Here is a 15830-nt window from a genome sequence, read left to right on the forward strand (position 1 = left end):
AAAATAATTCAATATTAAAAATTACATAATTTTTTTATATTTTATCATACTAATAAATATACTATTGTATTATTTAAAAAAAATCTATTTAATTTAAAAATTATCTTTGTATGTAATATTTGCATTTATATTTGTATATTTTATTATTTCTATCTATTCTCTAAAAGCAAATTTTTATCAATTCAATATAATTTCTATTTCTAAAATATTTATTTAGAATCATTTTATATGCTTATTATGTACATGAACATATATATATATATATATATATACTGTTCGCGACTTAAAAAATTTTTTAGAAAAAATATAATTAGTTGATTTCACGATCAATGAATTTGATTAATTGATTAGATGAATCTAATTCATATATTCATAAAAATAAGCATATATATATTAATTAATTGAATTATACCAATAAAATGATTAATTGAAATATACCAATAAAATCATGTAGCATTATGTATTACAAAAAAAAATTTGTCTTGCCTCTATGACGAAAGATTTTTTTTGTCAGCCGCGAACAATACTTACATGGTTTAGATATAATTATATATATAATTTTGATTACAGGATATATATATATATATATATATAATTGTATATACATATATACAATTAATATATAATTATATAATATATATATATATATAATATTTTTTACTATTATACATTATTCAGAAAAATAATATCATCTAAATTATCAAATCGTTTAGTTCTTTCAAAAATGCCTGCTAAACTTTGGGCAATTTTTCGTTCTTCTAATAATAAAGCATTTTTCATATATTTTTCAAATTGAGATTTTGCTTTTATTATATCTCCCATTTTTTCAGGAACAATAATTTCCTAAAAAATATATATATATATCTATATATGTATGAACACAAATTTTTAAATTAATAAAAATTATTTTTTAAAATAAAAAATTGTAAATATAATAATATTAATAAAATTAATATATTTTAATAAACAGTTAATTTTTTTAATAAATAAAGGAATCATACCTGAAATTGTTTTATGTAACTAGAAACATCATTTATATGTTCACTTATTTCTGCCCAAAGATTTTGTAAATCTGATACTTCTGTGTAAGCAGCCACATGGCTAAGAGTAAGGCACAACTAAAAACATAATAATGATAATATTTATATATATATAATTTCGATTATAGATTTAATAATAATATTAATTACCTGTTGAATAAGAGCATCACGATGAGGATACTCGATATAACTCGGTACATATTGAGAATTTTCAAAAGCTAAAATAAGACTCTTCCATAAAATTATTATATATTTTCCATAGGAATTACAAGAATATAATGCCCATGCTGCATTAGTACGCACTTTAAAATTTGGACTATTGCAAATTAGATTGCATAATGCAGGAAATACTTGATCCTACTAAAACAAAAAAATTGTATTAATTGTAATATAAAAAACTAAAGTCTTATATTTATACTATTTATTACATACTCGCCAAGAAGATGGTAATATACTATCTGGATTATTACTTAAAACTAAACCCAGAGCTCGACATGCATTCCAACGCACCTTTAATGTATAATATAAAAAAATATATTAAAACATAAAATATAATAATAAAGAGAAATTAAAATAATATTTAATATAATGCAAAAATAATTGATACATATAAAAATTTTCAAATTATAAGATATGAAATTTCTTGATTGTATTTCAAATTACTAATTATGTATTTAATTGATATATTTTAATTTATATACCTTCATATCATTTCCTACTGTAGCACAACTTATCAAAGTCTCTAAACCTGATAATGTATCTTTCAATATATGTTTGTTAGAACATAAATATAAAATACTTCCAAGAGCTCGAACAGAATTGCATTTTACCTTATCATTATCCTTAGATGCTTTAATACTAACTTGATATATTTTTGGTAATAAAATTTCCAAAGAAATAGGTTCAATATCTTCATAATCTCTATAAAGAATATTTATAAGAATATTTATAAAAATTTATAAAAACTTTAAAACTATTACAAATTTAAATTTTTATATAAAATAATTTAAAATAGTTAAAAAATATTACTTAAACATTTATATATCTATAACTAACTTTTCTTTAGAAAGGCAATTGCACAAATTAGCTAATGCCCATGCTCCCTTAATACGAACACCGAGATTTTTATCATCAGCAGTTAAACAAACTATATCAGCTAGATCCATTAAAAATCCAGTTTCTTCTCTTAATGCAGGTAATGTGACTAACATTCCTAATGCTCGTAATCCAGCAGCTCTTACAGCACTTTCTTCATCATGTACTGTACCAAACAGTACTGTAATAATTAAAATTGTTTGTTGTCTCTAAAAAAATATTTATAAAAAATGTATACAAAAATTGGATATTAAAATATTTTCTAAATGATTTATTATTTTATTATATTTAATAATAACATAAATAATTAATCATTTAAATAAATTTTTTTACATTAAATGTTTTACTATATAAAAATATATACAAATTATCTAAATTTTTAATTTTTATAAATACTTACTTGAAGTTGGACAAATACAATAGAATTAATATTGCCTAAACAATCACATGCAGCTTCTCTTATTATTGTTTGTGGATGTTGAAGAAGTGATATTATAGGATCAAATATAATATTCCAAAATATTAAAGCATTATTATTTTCTGAATCAATGTTCATGAGACAACTAGCCATAATTTCTAGAGCTCTGCAAGCATGTAATATTACTTGTGTTTCAGAATCTTGTATGACTTCTATTAAAGTTATTGTAATCAATTCTATTTGTGAAAATACAAGACTTTCAGTACTAAATGCCATTCTACCAATTAGTTTTAATGATTGAAGACGAACAGGTGTACTCATTGTCTATAATCAGATAAATCATTATTTATTTCTTAAAATTATTTTTTTTTTATAATTAAATTGCTAATTTAAAAAATATATATACCTTATTTGATATATTTTCCAAACAAACATGAATTAGAAAACAGATATTTGTCTGTTTGAATAATTTATTATTATATTCATTTGTCAAATTATTTTTAAGATCTTCAATATCAATCTCTTCGTTATTTTCTTCTTCTATATTTCTTTCTGCTTTATCAATTGAAGTATTTAAACATAGTTGATCTCTATTTATAGTTAATTGTTTTCCAAGTATTTCAAATATTTCTGCAGTCACTGGATCACAAGAAGCAATGGCTTCAAAAGCTGATAATGCGGCAACACGAACTGTTGGATCTATATAATAAATAAGAACATAACATTTTATTTCTTATAAAAAAATATAAATATAATAAAAAAAAAGTATTAATAATAAGAATACCTTTGTAAAATATATATGGCCTACAATTTCTCATTAATTTTGTAGCAAGTCCTGTTTTCAAACGTGCATATGGTGTACCCTGAATTAGAGCAGCAGCACATTTTAAACCATGTGTTAAGACTGCCATATTTGTTTCACTATTTAAGATTAAAGATAAAGTAAAATGCAATTCTTTGATCATTAGACAAACTGTACCAAAAAAAGTAATAAAAGACATTTGATCAACTTCTTCTGCATGTATTAAGAAAGGTTTAACATCAATCAATAATTCTGTTAATGTACTTAACATGTGTTGTTTCACTTTAGATACAGATTCTTTTAAAATACTTCTAGTCAATACTCTAGCATCATTGCGTGATCCAGTAGCAATAATTTGTGGCCAAAATCCAAATATTTCACGACTTGGTGAATTTTTAATAAGTATTTGAAGTAATCGTACAGTTTCTAATCTTATTTTAGAATCCATAATAATAGAATTACTATTTTCAGTATCTGAAGTATCTGAATCACTTGAATATATGTTAATTCCTTTGCATTCTAATACAATGTTATTCTTTACTTCTGTAACAACTTTTTTAGTAGGTTGTTTTCTTAATTTTGCTTTATGATTTTTTAAATTTTTACATTTAGGAATTACATGAATTCGTTCTGGAAGATTCATTACTGCTGGACGAAGTAATTGTGGTTTTAAAGGAGAATAATCTTTAAGACCATAAAATAAAAATGCTTGAACAACTCCCAAAATTTCACCCATAAAGTCAATAGAATGTGGTAATACTTCATTAACTATTATCATTTGCAGAATATGTAAACATGAACATAATATCTATAAATTTAATTTGTAATTAACATTATAAAATTTAATTTCTGTTTTATATCTATTACTTACTTTGGTATGATAATATTTATTATCATTTATATACAAAGAAGAAACAATATTTAATGTAATATTTTTAATGGTATGTATCAATTCTTTTGTTATAAAAACACCATTGTCATTCATCAAAATTCCTTCTAAACAATTAATTGCATAATAATGAGTTTCATTCCATTGTGCATCAGATGAATTTAAATATTTTTTTAATAATTGATTATCTTCAATCAATAATTTCAAATACTATAAATACATATTTTTACTTTAAGTTTTTTAAATATTATATATTCATAATAGTATTATAATATTATAATAAAATATTATATTTTTTAAAAAATATATACTTACATCAATATCGTTAAATTGCTTATTCATTAAAAAACTTTTTAAAGCTAAAAGAATATCATTATGCGTAATAGGTAAAGCAAATTTAAAAACTTCTATAAACCACTGTTTACAATATATAAATATTTGTTCTTGAAAATTAATATTGTTTTGAATTATATTGATTAAAAATCTGCAAAAACTTTGAATCAAAGTTGTTTCTGCAAATGTAATGACATTACATAATTGTTTAATTAGTAATTGCACTCCCTAAAACATTATTACAATATATACATAAATATATATATATATTTGTTTATATGTACATATATATATAAATTTTGGATTATGTTTTAATTAAAATAAAACAAATTATTTTATTACATTGTATGATTAAACTTACATCATTATTTAAATCTGTTAAATAACGATAATCAAGATTATTAAGAACACAAAGATAATTGTTAATTAATTTTGTTTCATAATTCTTTGTCAATACGAGTAATTTTTCTACTATATAATTAAATTTTGATGTATAATTTGTATAGTCTATATTCGTTAAAGCCATTTTTTGTATATTTTTATCTATTTAGATATAACTAAAAGATGTTTTAATAAGAAATATTTATATAAATATTATATCATATATAAATATTTTCAACAGTTATGCCACAGACAAAATATATGATAGATTTATACTTTTCAAAATCTTTGTATCACACAAATTAAAATATTAATGCAAAAATCAGAAATTTTATTCTGCAGTCTTCGATTTAAAATAATAAAATTAGAAATTATATATATATATTTCATTAAATATTGTAAAATATCACATATAAAAATATTTTTTTTATAATTTTTTTTTACATATTTTTTTTACACCATATTTTTTTTAAATATCAAGCTCAGTATAAATAAAGATTTTTTTCTTTTTTCTTTTAATATCTAAATATTAATTCAATTTAAATGAATAGTTTGTAACAATTTGTCATCTCTTGTGAATTGTATCGAGTTTAATGATATATAATGATTTATGATATATTAAATGAATTATTTAATACATAATAATTTATGTATATATATATTTTTTATTACTTCTTGAATTAATACAAAATAAATTAATATTTATTTATTTATTTTTTATAAATTGTATCTAGGGAATTTTTGAGTAGAAAAATTACTTTTATCAGTTGGTGTCAACAATACTTTATCCGGTTATAGATTATATTGGTCTTTTGCTTCCGGTAAACCATGGTAAGTGTAGCGTAGTTTTAAATTTATTGATATTACTCATAAAATTTATAGTATTATGAATTTATCATTTTAAAAAAATTGTTTTTACATATTTTATAATTTAATTTATATTTATTTATTCTTGAAAATGTATAAGAAATATAAAAATTATTCAATATAAACTTGCATTTTTCATAGTTTTCAACCACATGGTATGTATTGTAAATCATATATATTAAATTAATAATTAGAAATTATTTATAATTTATTTATGATATAATTTTTCATTATTATAAAAATAATTGGATTTTTTTTTTGTTAAATAGCCATTTCAAAGGTTCGTAGAATCTGGTCGTATTGCTTATGTGAGCGATGGGCCGCACAAAGGTAAACTTGTTGCTATTGTAGACATCATCGATCAAAATCGGGTAAAATAAAATTTTATAAATATATTTTTTATTAAATATTAAATTGAAGATTATTTAATATAAATTATAAATATAAGTTTAATATATAATAATATAATAATATAATAATGATGATCCAGTATCTTGATAGGAATTGCCGGCTGAGATATAATTGATGTCAATATACTTTCACTGATGGAAAATATAATTTAATAATTATATATTAAAGAAGTAATAATATTTTATATTAAATTTTAATTTTTTTTTAGGTTTTAGTTGATGGACCTTCTTCAAATGTTCCACGTTGTGAAATGAGATTAAATGATCTTCATTTAACTAAATTCCGTATACGTTTTCCATATACTGGATCCACTCGTGTTGTACGTAAAGCATGGGAAGCTGCAAACATTAATGACCTTTGGAAACAAACTATGTGGGCAAGAAAAGTTGAAGCCAAGAAAAAAGTGGGTATAATAATATATATATGTATATAATATATAATATATATATTAAATCATCATATACACATCTTTATATGTCTTTTATGTATAATAACAAAAAAAATTATTCACAGTAATAATAAATACACAGTACACAGTAATAATAGTACACAGTAATAATAAATATGTTTACTTAATTTTAGCGGCTGGAACTTAGTGATTTTGATCGTTTTAAATTAAGAAAAGCAAGACAAATTAGAAACAAATTGAGGACAGATGCATTTTACAGATTAAAAAAGAAAGCTAAAAAAACAAAGACTACAGGTACAAGTAAAAAAGTTGAAAAGAAGTGATTTTTTATTCTATGAAATAAATATAAAATTATCTTACAATTAGCATTAATTATTTAATTACCTTTCATCTCTATTTGTAAGAAAAATAAGTTAAAATTAACAAAAACTGTAATAATAGTAAATTTAATAAATTTATAATTGATTTATTTTTTAAAAAATACAATATAATTTTTAAGAAATATAAAATACACATGACATATATTTTTATAATTTAATTTTATTAATGTTAGTAATACATAATATTCTTATTTTATATATTATAATAATTCTATTATTATAAAATAACTATAATACAATTACGAAAATAATATTGAAGTTTGTCACAATTATAAAGATAAAAGAGATGAAAATATTTTGCTTTTGAAAATTCAAAACAATTTATATAAGATATGTTAAGTTTAGAGTTTCATTAAATAACATATCGAATATTATTAATTCTTTTTAATCATTATTTCTTATATTATATTTGTTATTTACTTTGATTGGTAATGATTTGATTTAATTATTGATAAATTTACTAATTCTTTACATAAGTTTAATTCAACTTTCATTACCTCAGCTGCTTTGGGATATTTTTCGCAATAATCAATTACAAATTTATATGCATTGATACTATTTTGCATATTTTTTATTTGAATTGTTTTATCAGAAGTTATTATCTTATTATACAATCTACCAAGATGAAAGTAAGAAAATAAAGCTGGTTGCATCACTTCATCAGAAAATTCTTGTATTTCGGAATTAGAATTATGAACATGTAATGAATCAAGAAATGCTTGAAAATTTTTTATAGAATTTTTTGCTAAATGATTAATTTTTGTTAATGTTTGTGGTGAAGGTTTTTCATCAGACGATCGTAAACGATCAAGTTTTATATCAAGAATATCGGAATATGTTTCTCCTAATTCAATCCAAATTTGTCTACAGGCAGATTCATAATATTGTGGATTTAATTCCGTGATAACATTTTCTAAAATATCTATTCTTCTTTTATGCATTTTTGCTTGTCTATCTTCATGTTCTTCAAAGAATGATAAATATTTATAAGCTCGAGAATTATCTTGTATAATTAATATATAATCAGATGCATGATTTTCTAAAGTATAATAAGTTTTAGCTTGTTCTAACCATTTTTGAGTATTTAAGAAAACTGATCTAGCATCATCAAAATCTAATAAATATTTATCAGTTATTTGATTGGTAATTGGTTCTATCTCTTTCTCTAAAATACTGAACCTTAAATCATTAATTATTTTTGATTTTGAATTTTTATTTAATTGCTTATTATCCTGTCCTGTTTCATTTTTCTGCATAAGTCTTTCTTTTGATGAAAACATAAGCAAAATTCCATATTTAGCCCAACATCTAGCAACATCTGCACTTCTATGTTTAAAATTTTCCCATTCAGCTGCAAGTGTTTCATTTTCCTCATTATTTTTAGATTTTTGTTCTAATATATTTTTATACTTTTGTAATATATAAAATGCTGCTGCTAAATGATGTCTTGCTTGAAAGAAACTATTATTTTCCATAAAATATTGAGATAATGTTGCTGCATTTAATGCCCAATCAATATAATCTAAATCTTGCACAATTTCATTATGACCTAATTGCTTCCGCAAGGTCATATGACAATATATTGCAGATTGACAATGATCTTTCAAAGAACTATATACTTGAGCTAGATAATATAATGTTAAAGTATTAACTTTTTCTAATACCTCTTTAGGACTTAGTTCATCTTTAATTTGTTCAATACCAAAATTTTGAGCTATATTAATAGGATCTCTACATGGGTTATTAATATTTATAAAGTTGTTGTAAATTTTCTCTGCTTGATCTAAAAAATTTTTTGCCTTTATAGGTTGATTCCATTGAGACCATATAATACCCAATTGATTTAAAGCACTTAATACTGATATAATAGCTTCTGGTTCTAATTCTTTATTTCTCAATAATTTTATACATTCCATAAATTGTTCTTCACTTGCTTTTAATTCTTCCGTATCAGCATGTAATAAACCACGATTTAAGTGAATCATAGCAAGCATTATGACTCTTTCTCTTTGTTCCTCTTGTGACATATTCTCTGAAATGCTAATTAGATCTGCTTCCATTGACTTGAACATTTCAATTGCTTGATATTTTATTTTATAAGGTTTGCTTTCCATTGTAGATTTGTCGACATCGTCCAATAATTTTCGAACATCTTTAAATTTTGCTCGCACTTTTGTAATTGTACTCTGTACAGAGTTGGATTCCATCTCGATTTGTCTTTTTGTTTTTATATATATATATATATATATATGTTATGTATATGTATATTATGATTTATTATTTCTTTATTTTAAATATTGTGACAAATTTCATGATATTATCATGATTTTCAACTATCATACGTTGCACGTATTAAGACATAGTTTTTTTATAAAATCCAGATACAAACATATTTGAGCATGCTCAATAATATGATATAATAAATTTACTAAAAGATTTTTTTACTATAGGAAATGTTACAGCTCTCTCTATATATATATGTCAATGCAATTTGAGCGCACCACGTAGTAGGTACATGTTACTATTGTCATATTATATTAATCTACATTGTCATCTCAATGCGATATTATCGATTCAGAATAGAATAAAAATAAGAGAACTTAATACTCTCAAAGAATAGGATAAAAAAAATATATTGAATGTTAAACCTATTGTTTATGTTATATAGTATATTGATTATTAAATATATATTGAATTATTAAAATATTAAATAAACCAACTTTTATGATAATACAAATAGCATCATATTTTATATTATTAAGTGATAGTTATTACATATAAAATATAAATTTATTGTAAATATATTTTAATGAAAAACTATATAATAATATTCTTATGCATAGGTTATATTTATGATTATCTATGAAGAAAAATATACATATTAAAATTTATCATTTATAATTAAATTAATTTATATTAATTTTTATTAAAATAATGTCTTTGAAAAAAAAAAGAACAACTTTAGCAGATAAAATAAATTCATTAGTTATTCCAACACCAATAAATTTTGATTCTGATGATGAGGCTGAAGAAACAAAAGCAAAGGTAGTTGATTATGATGAAAGTGATAATTCAGATAATAATATTCAAGTTTCAGAGATACGTAAACAAAATGCTTATTTCTTGGATCAAATAGATAAAAGGTAAATTTAAAATTTTATTTTAAATTAATGAATAATTTATTATTCATTATGAATTTATTATTAAATGATATAATTTCTATCATAGATATAAGGGTAAGAAAGTTTCAAGAAAAGACATATTTAAGGATAATGAAAATTTTAATATACAAAATATATCAGAAAATGAAAATATAAATAGCATAGAAGAAGAAAGTGATAATGAAACAAATGATAGTAATAATGAAGAAAATATTGAAGATGATGATAGTAATAATGAAGAAAATATTGAAGATGATGATAGTAATAATGAAGAAGATAATGATAATAAATTTAAATAAGGAATAATTATAATATATCAATATTTCCTTTATAAAATATTATACTATAAAAATTCATTAAATTCATTTAAGAACTGTAAAAGTTTTTAAGAAAAAGATAGTTGATAAAAATATAAAATTAAACATAAGATCAGATTCTTAGAAGATAATTTAATCCTATTATATAATTAATATTTTCAAAAAAAATATTTATTATATTTATTATATTAAAATATATATTATATTTTTAAAAAAATATTTAACATATTCATTTTCTTGACTAAATTAGTTTTTTTACAAGAATAAAGACGAACTACAGATTAGAAAGTAGCTATAAGAATAAAAAAAATGAAATGTAATATAAATAATCAATTATTGTATAAGTTGTAATGATAATGTTTGATAATTATGAGTCAAACATAATAATAAAATATAAAATGTAATGTACGAACAAAAATAATGAAATTTAATAAAGAATAAAAAATTTTTATCACTGAACAAAGCATTTGATTTAATGTTAAAATATCAATTTCGCTCCATGCAATATCCAACATGAATGCATCTGAATTGATTTGGTTGCTTACAATTAACTTCAAGTTGAATGTATTTATATTGGATGAAATATTATATTAAATGGGATGTTATGTTAAAATTTTTAAATTTCTCACTAAATTGATATTTAATAAATTTTTATAATAGTAAATTTCAGAAGAAATAAAATCCAACAAATAATATATTGTGATTTAAATATATAAATTTATAAATATCGATACTAAAAATATCAATAGTTTCGATATATCAATCTCTAAATATCGATGTATCGTTGTCATTCCTAATTCCTTAAAGATGTGTACATAGTCTCATGGCGATAGTATGAATGTCACGTGCTCTCACATATTCTAAATCAAAATAATTAAATTTAATATATAAACAATATCGAAAATAAATATGGAAACCGAATTAGAAAAAAGTAACTGTGTTAGAAATCAATTACAACTTTGGGAAAATTTATTAGAAGTTAGAATAAAATTACAAAAGTGTTTAATTACTAGTAATCAAATGCCTCAGTATGATATTTATAACAATTTTAAAACAAATACAGAATATATGAAAACAACTGATGAAGTGAAAAATAAATTGAAAACATTATTAAATAATATGTTGCAATTGCAAAGTTTTCTTTTAAAACAATATCCTGAAACAAAACATTTATCTAAATATAATAAAAAAAGAAAAGCTGAGGAAAGCAAAGATAAAGTAGCAAATATAAGGAACCCAATGGATGAAGAAATTCCTTCAGATACAGAAGATGAAAATGAAAATAAAGATGAAAAAAAATATAGAAATTCAAATATAGAAGATGAAAATGAAAATATAAATAAAGAAATTCTTTCAGATATAGAAAATGAAAATGAAAAAAACACAATTTTAGATGAAGATATAAATAATTTTAATAACAATATATTTAAAAAGAAATTAAAACTTTGCAATTATGAAAAAATATTAAATAATAATCATAAATCTTATATAAATTACAGAAATTCTATTATTCAAAAGTGGAATGAAAAGACAAAGATAGCTAGTGGTAAATTAAATAAAAATACAAGTGAATCAACATTAAAACAAATTGAATTTGCTTTAAATGACAAACAGAAATTGCGTAATAGAAGTCGATTAAAACGGTCAGAATATAAAATTATTGGTAAAGCAGAATTAACAGAAGATAATGATGTTAGAAAACTTCAGGAATATGATTCTGAAATTTATGATGATGATGATTTTTATCATCAACTTTTGAGAGATTTAATTGAATATAAATCATCTGATATTACTGATCCAGTACAACTTAGTAAACAATGGATAAAATTACAAAATATGAGGCATAAAATGAAAAGAAAAATAGATACAAGAGCTACTAAAGGTAGAAGAATACGATATAATGTACATAATAAATTAATAAACTTTATGGCTCCTATCACAATAAATGATATGTGGACAGATCATGCAAAGAATGAACTATATAATTCTTTATTTGGTAAAATTAAATTACCAGATGAAAAAGTTGGATGCTAAGTTTAAAACAATTAATAAAGTGTTAATTTTGTATATTTTATTAAAAAATATTTTATAAGGTTTGTAGCAATTTGATAATGAAATGAAAAAATATTATTTAATAAAATAAATAATAAAAACTTGTTTATTTTAAATAACAAATTATTTTAAAACCTTCAATAAAATAATTTTTATATAGTAATAATATATAAATATAGCTCCTTTATTGTATATTATACATTTATTCTTCTTATATGTAATATAATATTCTAATATATCTTTTAAAATGTTAAATAATGTTTGTTTTTTTATTGTATTAAACCTGTTATTGTATATTTATTGTATATTTATATTTTTGTAAATAAAATAATTTTAATGTATTAGTAAATTTTTTATGTATTAAATTATTTTTTATAGTACAAAATTTAGAAATAAAAAAAAATTTATTGTATAAATGTAAAAATAAAAGTTATAAAAAATATTAATAGATTTATATAATATAAAATCTAAATTCATAATTCATTTTATTCATTATATTTATTTTATGCATAAATAAATTTTGTTACAATTCAATGAAAATCTGAGCGATACTATCGCCTCTACATCCGTTCTTTTTTTACTAAATTATTTCAAACTCTATAGAATCAGTAGTTTCACTATTGCGTATATTTGATCTATGGTATAGGTGATTCTCGTTTCACTCTACTTAATTTAACCGGTGATTACGCTCGAAAGAGCAGTTGATAGTTATGGATTCTGCGTGTCAAAATTCGGACTTTAGTAATAAATATTTGCTTAGTCAGTTAAATATAGCTAGAAAAGAAATTAACAATTTAAGGTATTGTTTATATTTGATTGCTACTGTCTTATAAATTCATATATAGAATAGATATTTCGAATATTATATAGATAATTCGAAATATCAACAAGTTCCATTTAAATATATTGTTTTACATATACTAGAATATCTTAATAAATATAACATACATATATACATACATATATACATACATACATACATACATACATATACACATACATACATACATACATACATATATATATTGTACATAGAATATTCACATGAAATATCTATTTCATATGAAATAATTGAAAATATTAATATTTAAATTATATTAAATATTTAAATATTTTATATATATATATTTTTATAAACTAATATTAATATATTTTATTATGTGATTTTTTTAATTTTAATAGACAACAAATAAAAAGTCTTCGATACATTCATGAAAAAGATGTTAACGATATAAAACATCTTTTGGAATCATACAAAAATGGATCATCTATGTTGGAAACAAAAGTTATAGGTCCAAATGATGTGAAACCTAGCACTAGTACAGATAATGATGCTATAAAATTAAAACCAATTGGAGTAATATCTACTTGTTTTCCTAGTAAACGTGCTACACCCAGACAAACAAGAGTCTGTGGAAAAGTACCAGGAAAACTGTTATTATATAATTCAATATTTACCAATCCTGATCATGCACTTGAAGGATTACAAGATTTTTCACACTTGTGGTAAAATAATTAAAATTTTTAAGTATAATTTATTTTTAACTTATAATTATATTAATCTTGATTAAATATAATAAAATAAAATTAATTAAATACAAAATATTTTTTTTTCTAATTTTATATGAATTATTATGAATCATTAATCTACAATGCATATAAAATTTATTTTATTTATTGCTAAAGATAATATAATAATTAATATAATTAATATAAAATAATTTCTATTTCAACAGGGTCCTATTCTACTTTCATAGAAATGAATCCACGCATGTTCGTGCCAAAGTTGCACCACCAAGATTAAATGGTACAAAAACAGGTGTATTTTCTACACGTTCTCCACATCGTCCATGTCCAATTGGTTTAAGTTTAGTAAAAATTACAAGTATAGAAAATTATACAATATATTTTGAAGGTGTAGATATGGTTGATCAATCACCTGTACTAGATATAAAACCCTATATACCACAATATGACAGTCCATCTTGTTTTGAGAAATCAAGAAATAGATCACAAGAATCCAATCTAGATGATACATTTGATTGCATAGAAGAAACTGCCAGAAATCAAATATGTGGTACAACTAGTGTTAGTCTTGGAGATGACACAAGAAATTTATTTTCAGAAACTTGTTATAGAAAAACTACTCATAAAACAAATCAAGAAACGGATATTTCTAGAGATGAAGAAATTGCTTTAAGATTACAAGCTGAAGAATTTCAAAGAAATTCTAATTTCGAAAATTACACCAGTATAAGACATTTTTCTGAATTAAATGATATCACTTTGCACAATAATAGTACATTACGACATAATGTAGATGTAACTGATATACATAGAATTCCTCATACATTTTCTGATACAAGATCAAGTTTGAATATAAGTAGACACAACATACTTCCATCTAATGTTGAACAATCAGAAAGTTTATTAGATATAAATAATGAATTACAAAATATTAACGTAAATGATCGTACTAATATTGAATCAGCACATGAATCGAGAAACGTGGAATCTAATTATACAGAAACGCATGCTTCTCGATCTAGACTTTTAGATGGAGCTGATGGACCAAATACCATTTGTGGTACAGATATAGATTTAATTCATAGACGATCATTAAATTCAAGAATCGATAATTCTCCCATAAGAATGGGAGTACGAGAAGCTCCTGATGGAGAAGAAGGATTAGAATCACAAATTCTCACTCCGCAACATTTACCGAATCAAGTAATAAGAACTACATCAAATAATAGTTTTCCAGACAATGGAGATGCACATTTAGTATTTTCTTCTGAATTGAGAAATGCTGAAGATAGAGAATCAAGAGTTAATTCTTCAGAAGTAAGAATTCCAGAATGGATATCAAGACCTCGAACACCTCTATGTGTGGTATTTAACGATCGTGCTTTAATTCAATTAAATGAAATCTTAGGAACTAAAATTAATGATCAAAAGATTGCAATTGAAAATGTATTGCGTGAAGATCCTAGATCTGTATATTTAAGACAACGATGGGGTAGTCAATTTTATACTTTCTTAATTCACGATTTACATATCACTTGTAGATTCGATGACAATCACGGCATAGTAACAGTTTTCCAAGTCAAACACGCTGGTCGTATTTGTGAATGTGGAGAACCTGAATGGCAATGTTTGGGTCATTCACCACCCTCATCTTAAAAAACGTTCTCATATATACATATATATATATATATATATATATATATATATATATACTGCATATATATAATATTATATATGCATAACATTAA

At 21.9% G+C, this 15830-nt stretch overlaps 5 protein-coding genes across 6 annotated transcripts; 3 read left to right on the forward strand and 2 right to left on the reverse strand.

Moving 5' to 3' along the window:
* Window positions 1-427: 427 nt before the first annotated feature.
* LOC122713048 (HEAT repeat-containing protein 6) lies at window positions 428-5103 on the reverse strand. Its single transcript, XM_043933185.1, has 12 exons — window positions 4939-5103; window positions 4560-4805; window positions 4227-4454; window positions 3338-4163; window positions 2960-3252; window positions 2536-2877; window positions 2097-2344; window positions 1742-1961; window positions 1473-1550; window positions 1191-1397; window positions 1002-1118; window positions 428-843 (listed from the first exon to the last, which is right to left on the reverse strand). Exons 1-12 carry the CDS (start codon window positions 5101-5103, stop codon window positions 664-666), a joined length of 3150 nt encoding a protein of 1049 aa, XP_043789120.1. The 3' UTR covers window positions 428-663.
* Window positions 5104-5767: 664 nt separating this feature from the next.
* LOC122713762 (60S ribosomal protein L14) lies at window positions 5768-7007 on the forward strand. Of its 2 annotated transcripts, none has more exons than XM_043934515.1 (4): window positions 5768-5789; window positions 6095-6196; window positions 6445-6639; window positions 6819-7007. In XM_043934515.1, exons 1-4 carry the CDS (start codon window positions 5787-5789, stop codon window positions 6966-6968), a joined length of 450 nt encoding a protein of 149 aa, XP_043790450.1. In that variant the 5' UTR covers window positions 5768-5786; the 3' UTR covers window positions 6969-7007. The 2 variants fall into 2 exon arrangements, with proteins under 2 accessions (XP_043790450.1, XP_043790441.1); XM_043934506.1 differs by lacking the exon at window positions 5768-5789 and adding an exon at window positions 5962-5980.
* A 362-nt stretch (window positions 7008-7369) lies between these two features.
* LOC122713159 (KIF-binding protein) lies at window positions 7370-9489 on the reverse strand. Its single transcript, XM_043933364.1, has one exon. The coding sequence runs from the start codon at window positions 9230-9232 to the stop codon at window positions 7442-7444; it is 1791 nt and encodes a 596-aa protein (XP_043789299.1). The 5' UTR covers window positions 9233-9489; the 3' UTR covers window positions 7370-7441.
* Window positions 9490-9914: 425 nt separating this feature from the next.
* LOC122713791 (protein AATF) lies at window positions 9915-12652 on the forward strand. Its single transcript, XM_043934567.1, is given in 3 exon segments — window positions 9915-10168; window positions 10254-10484; window positions 11325-12652. Coding segments are annotated over 3 exon segments (1653 nt in total). The 5' UTR covers window positions 9915-9959; the 3' UTR covers window positions 12538-12652.
* Window positions 12653-13097: 445 nt separating this feature from the next.
* Window positions 13098-15800, forward strand: LOC122713138 (tRNA (adenine(37)-N6)-methyltransferase). Its single transcript, XM_043933350.1, has 3 exons — window positions 13098-13354; window positions 13738-14061; window positions 14292-15800. The coding sequence occupies exons 1-3, from the start codon at window positions 13266-13268 to the stop codon at window positions 15736-15738; spliced, it is 1860 nt and encodes a 619-aa protein (XP_043789285.1). The 5' UTR covers window positions 13098-13265; the 3' UTR covers window positions 15739-15800.
* The last annotated feature ends 30 nt before the right edge of the window (window positions 15801-15830 follow it).

The sequence above is a fragment of the Apis laboriosa genome, unplaced genomic scaffold, assembly GCF_014066325.1.
Source record: "Apis laboriosa isolate Shangri-la unplaced genomic scaffold, ASM1406632v1 scaffold112_cov148, whole genome shotgun sequence".
Lineage (NCBI taxonomy): Eukaryota > Metazoa > Arthropoda > Insecta > Hymenoptera > Apidae > Apis > Apis laboriosa.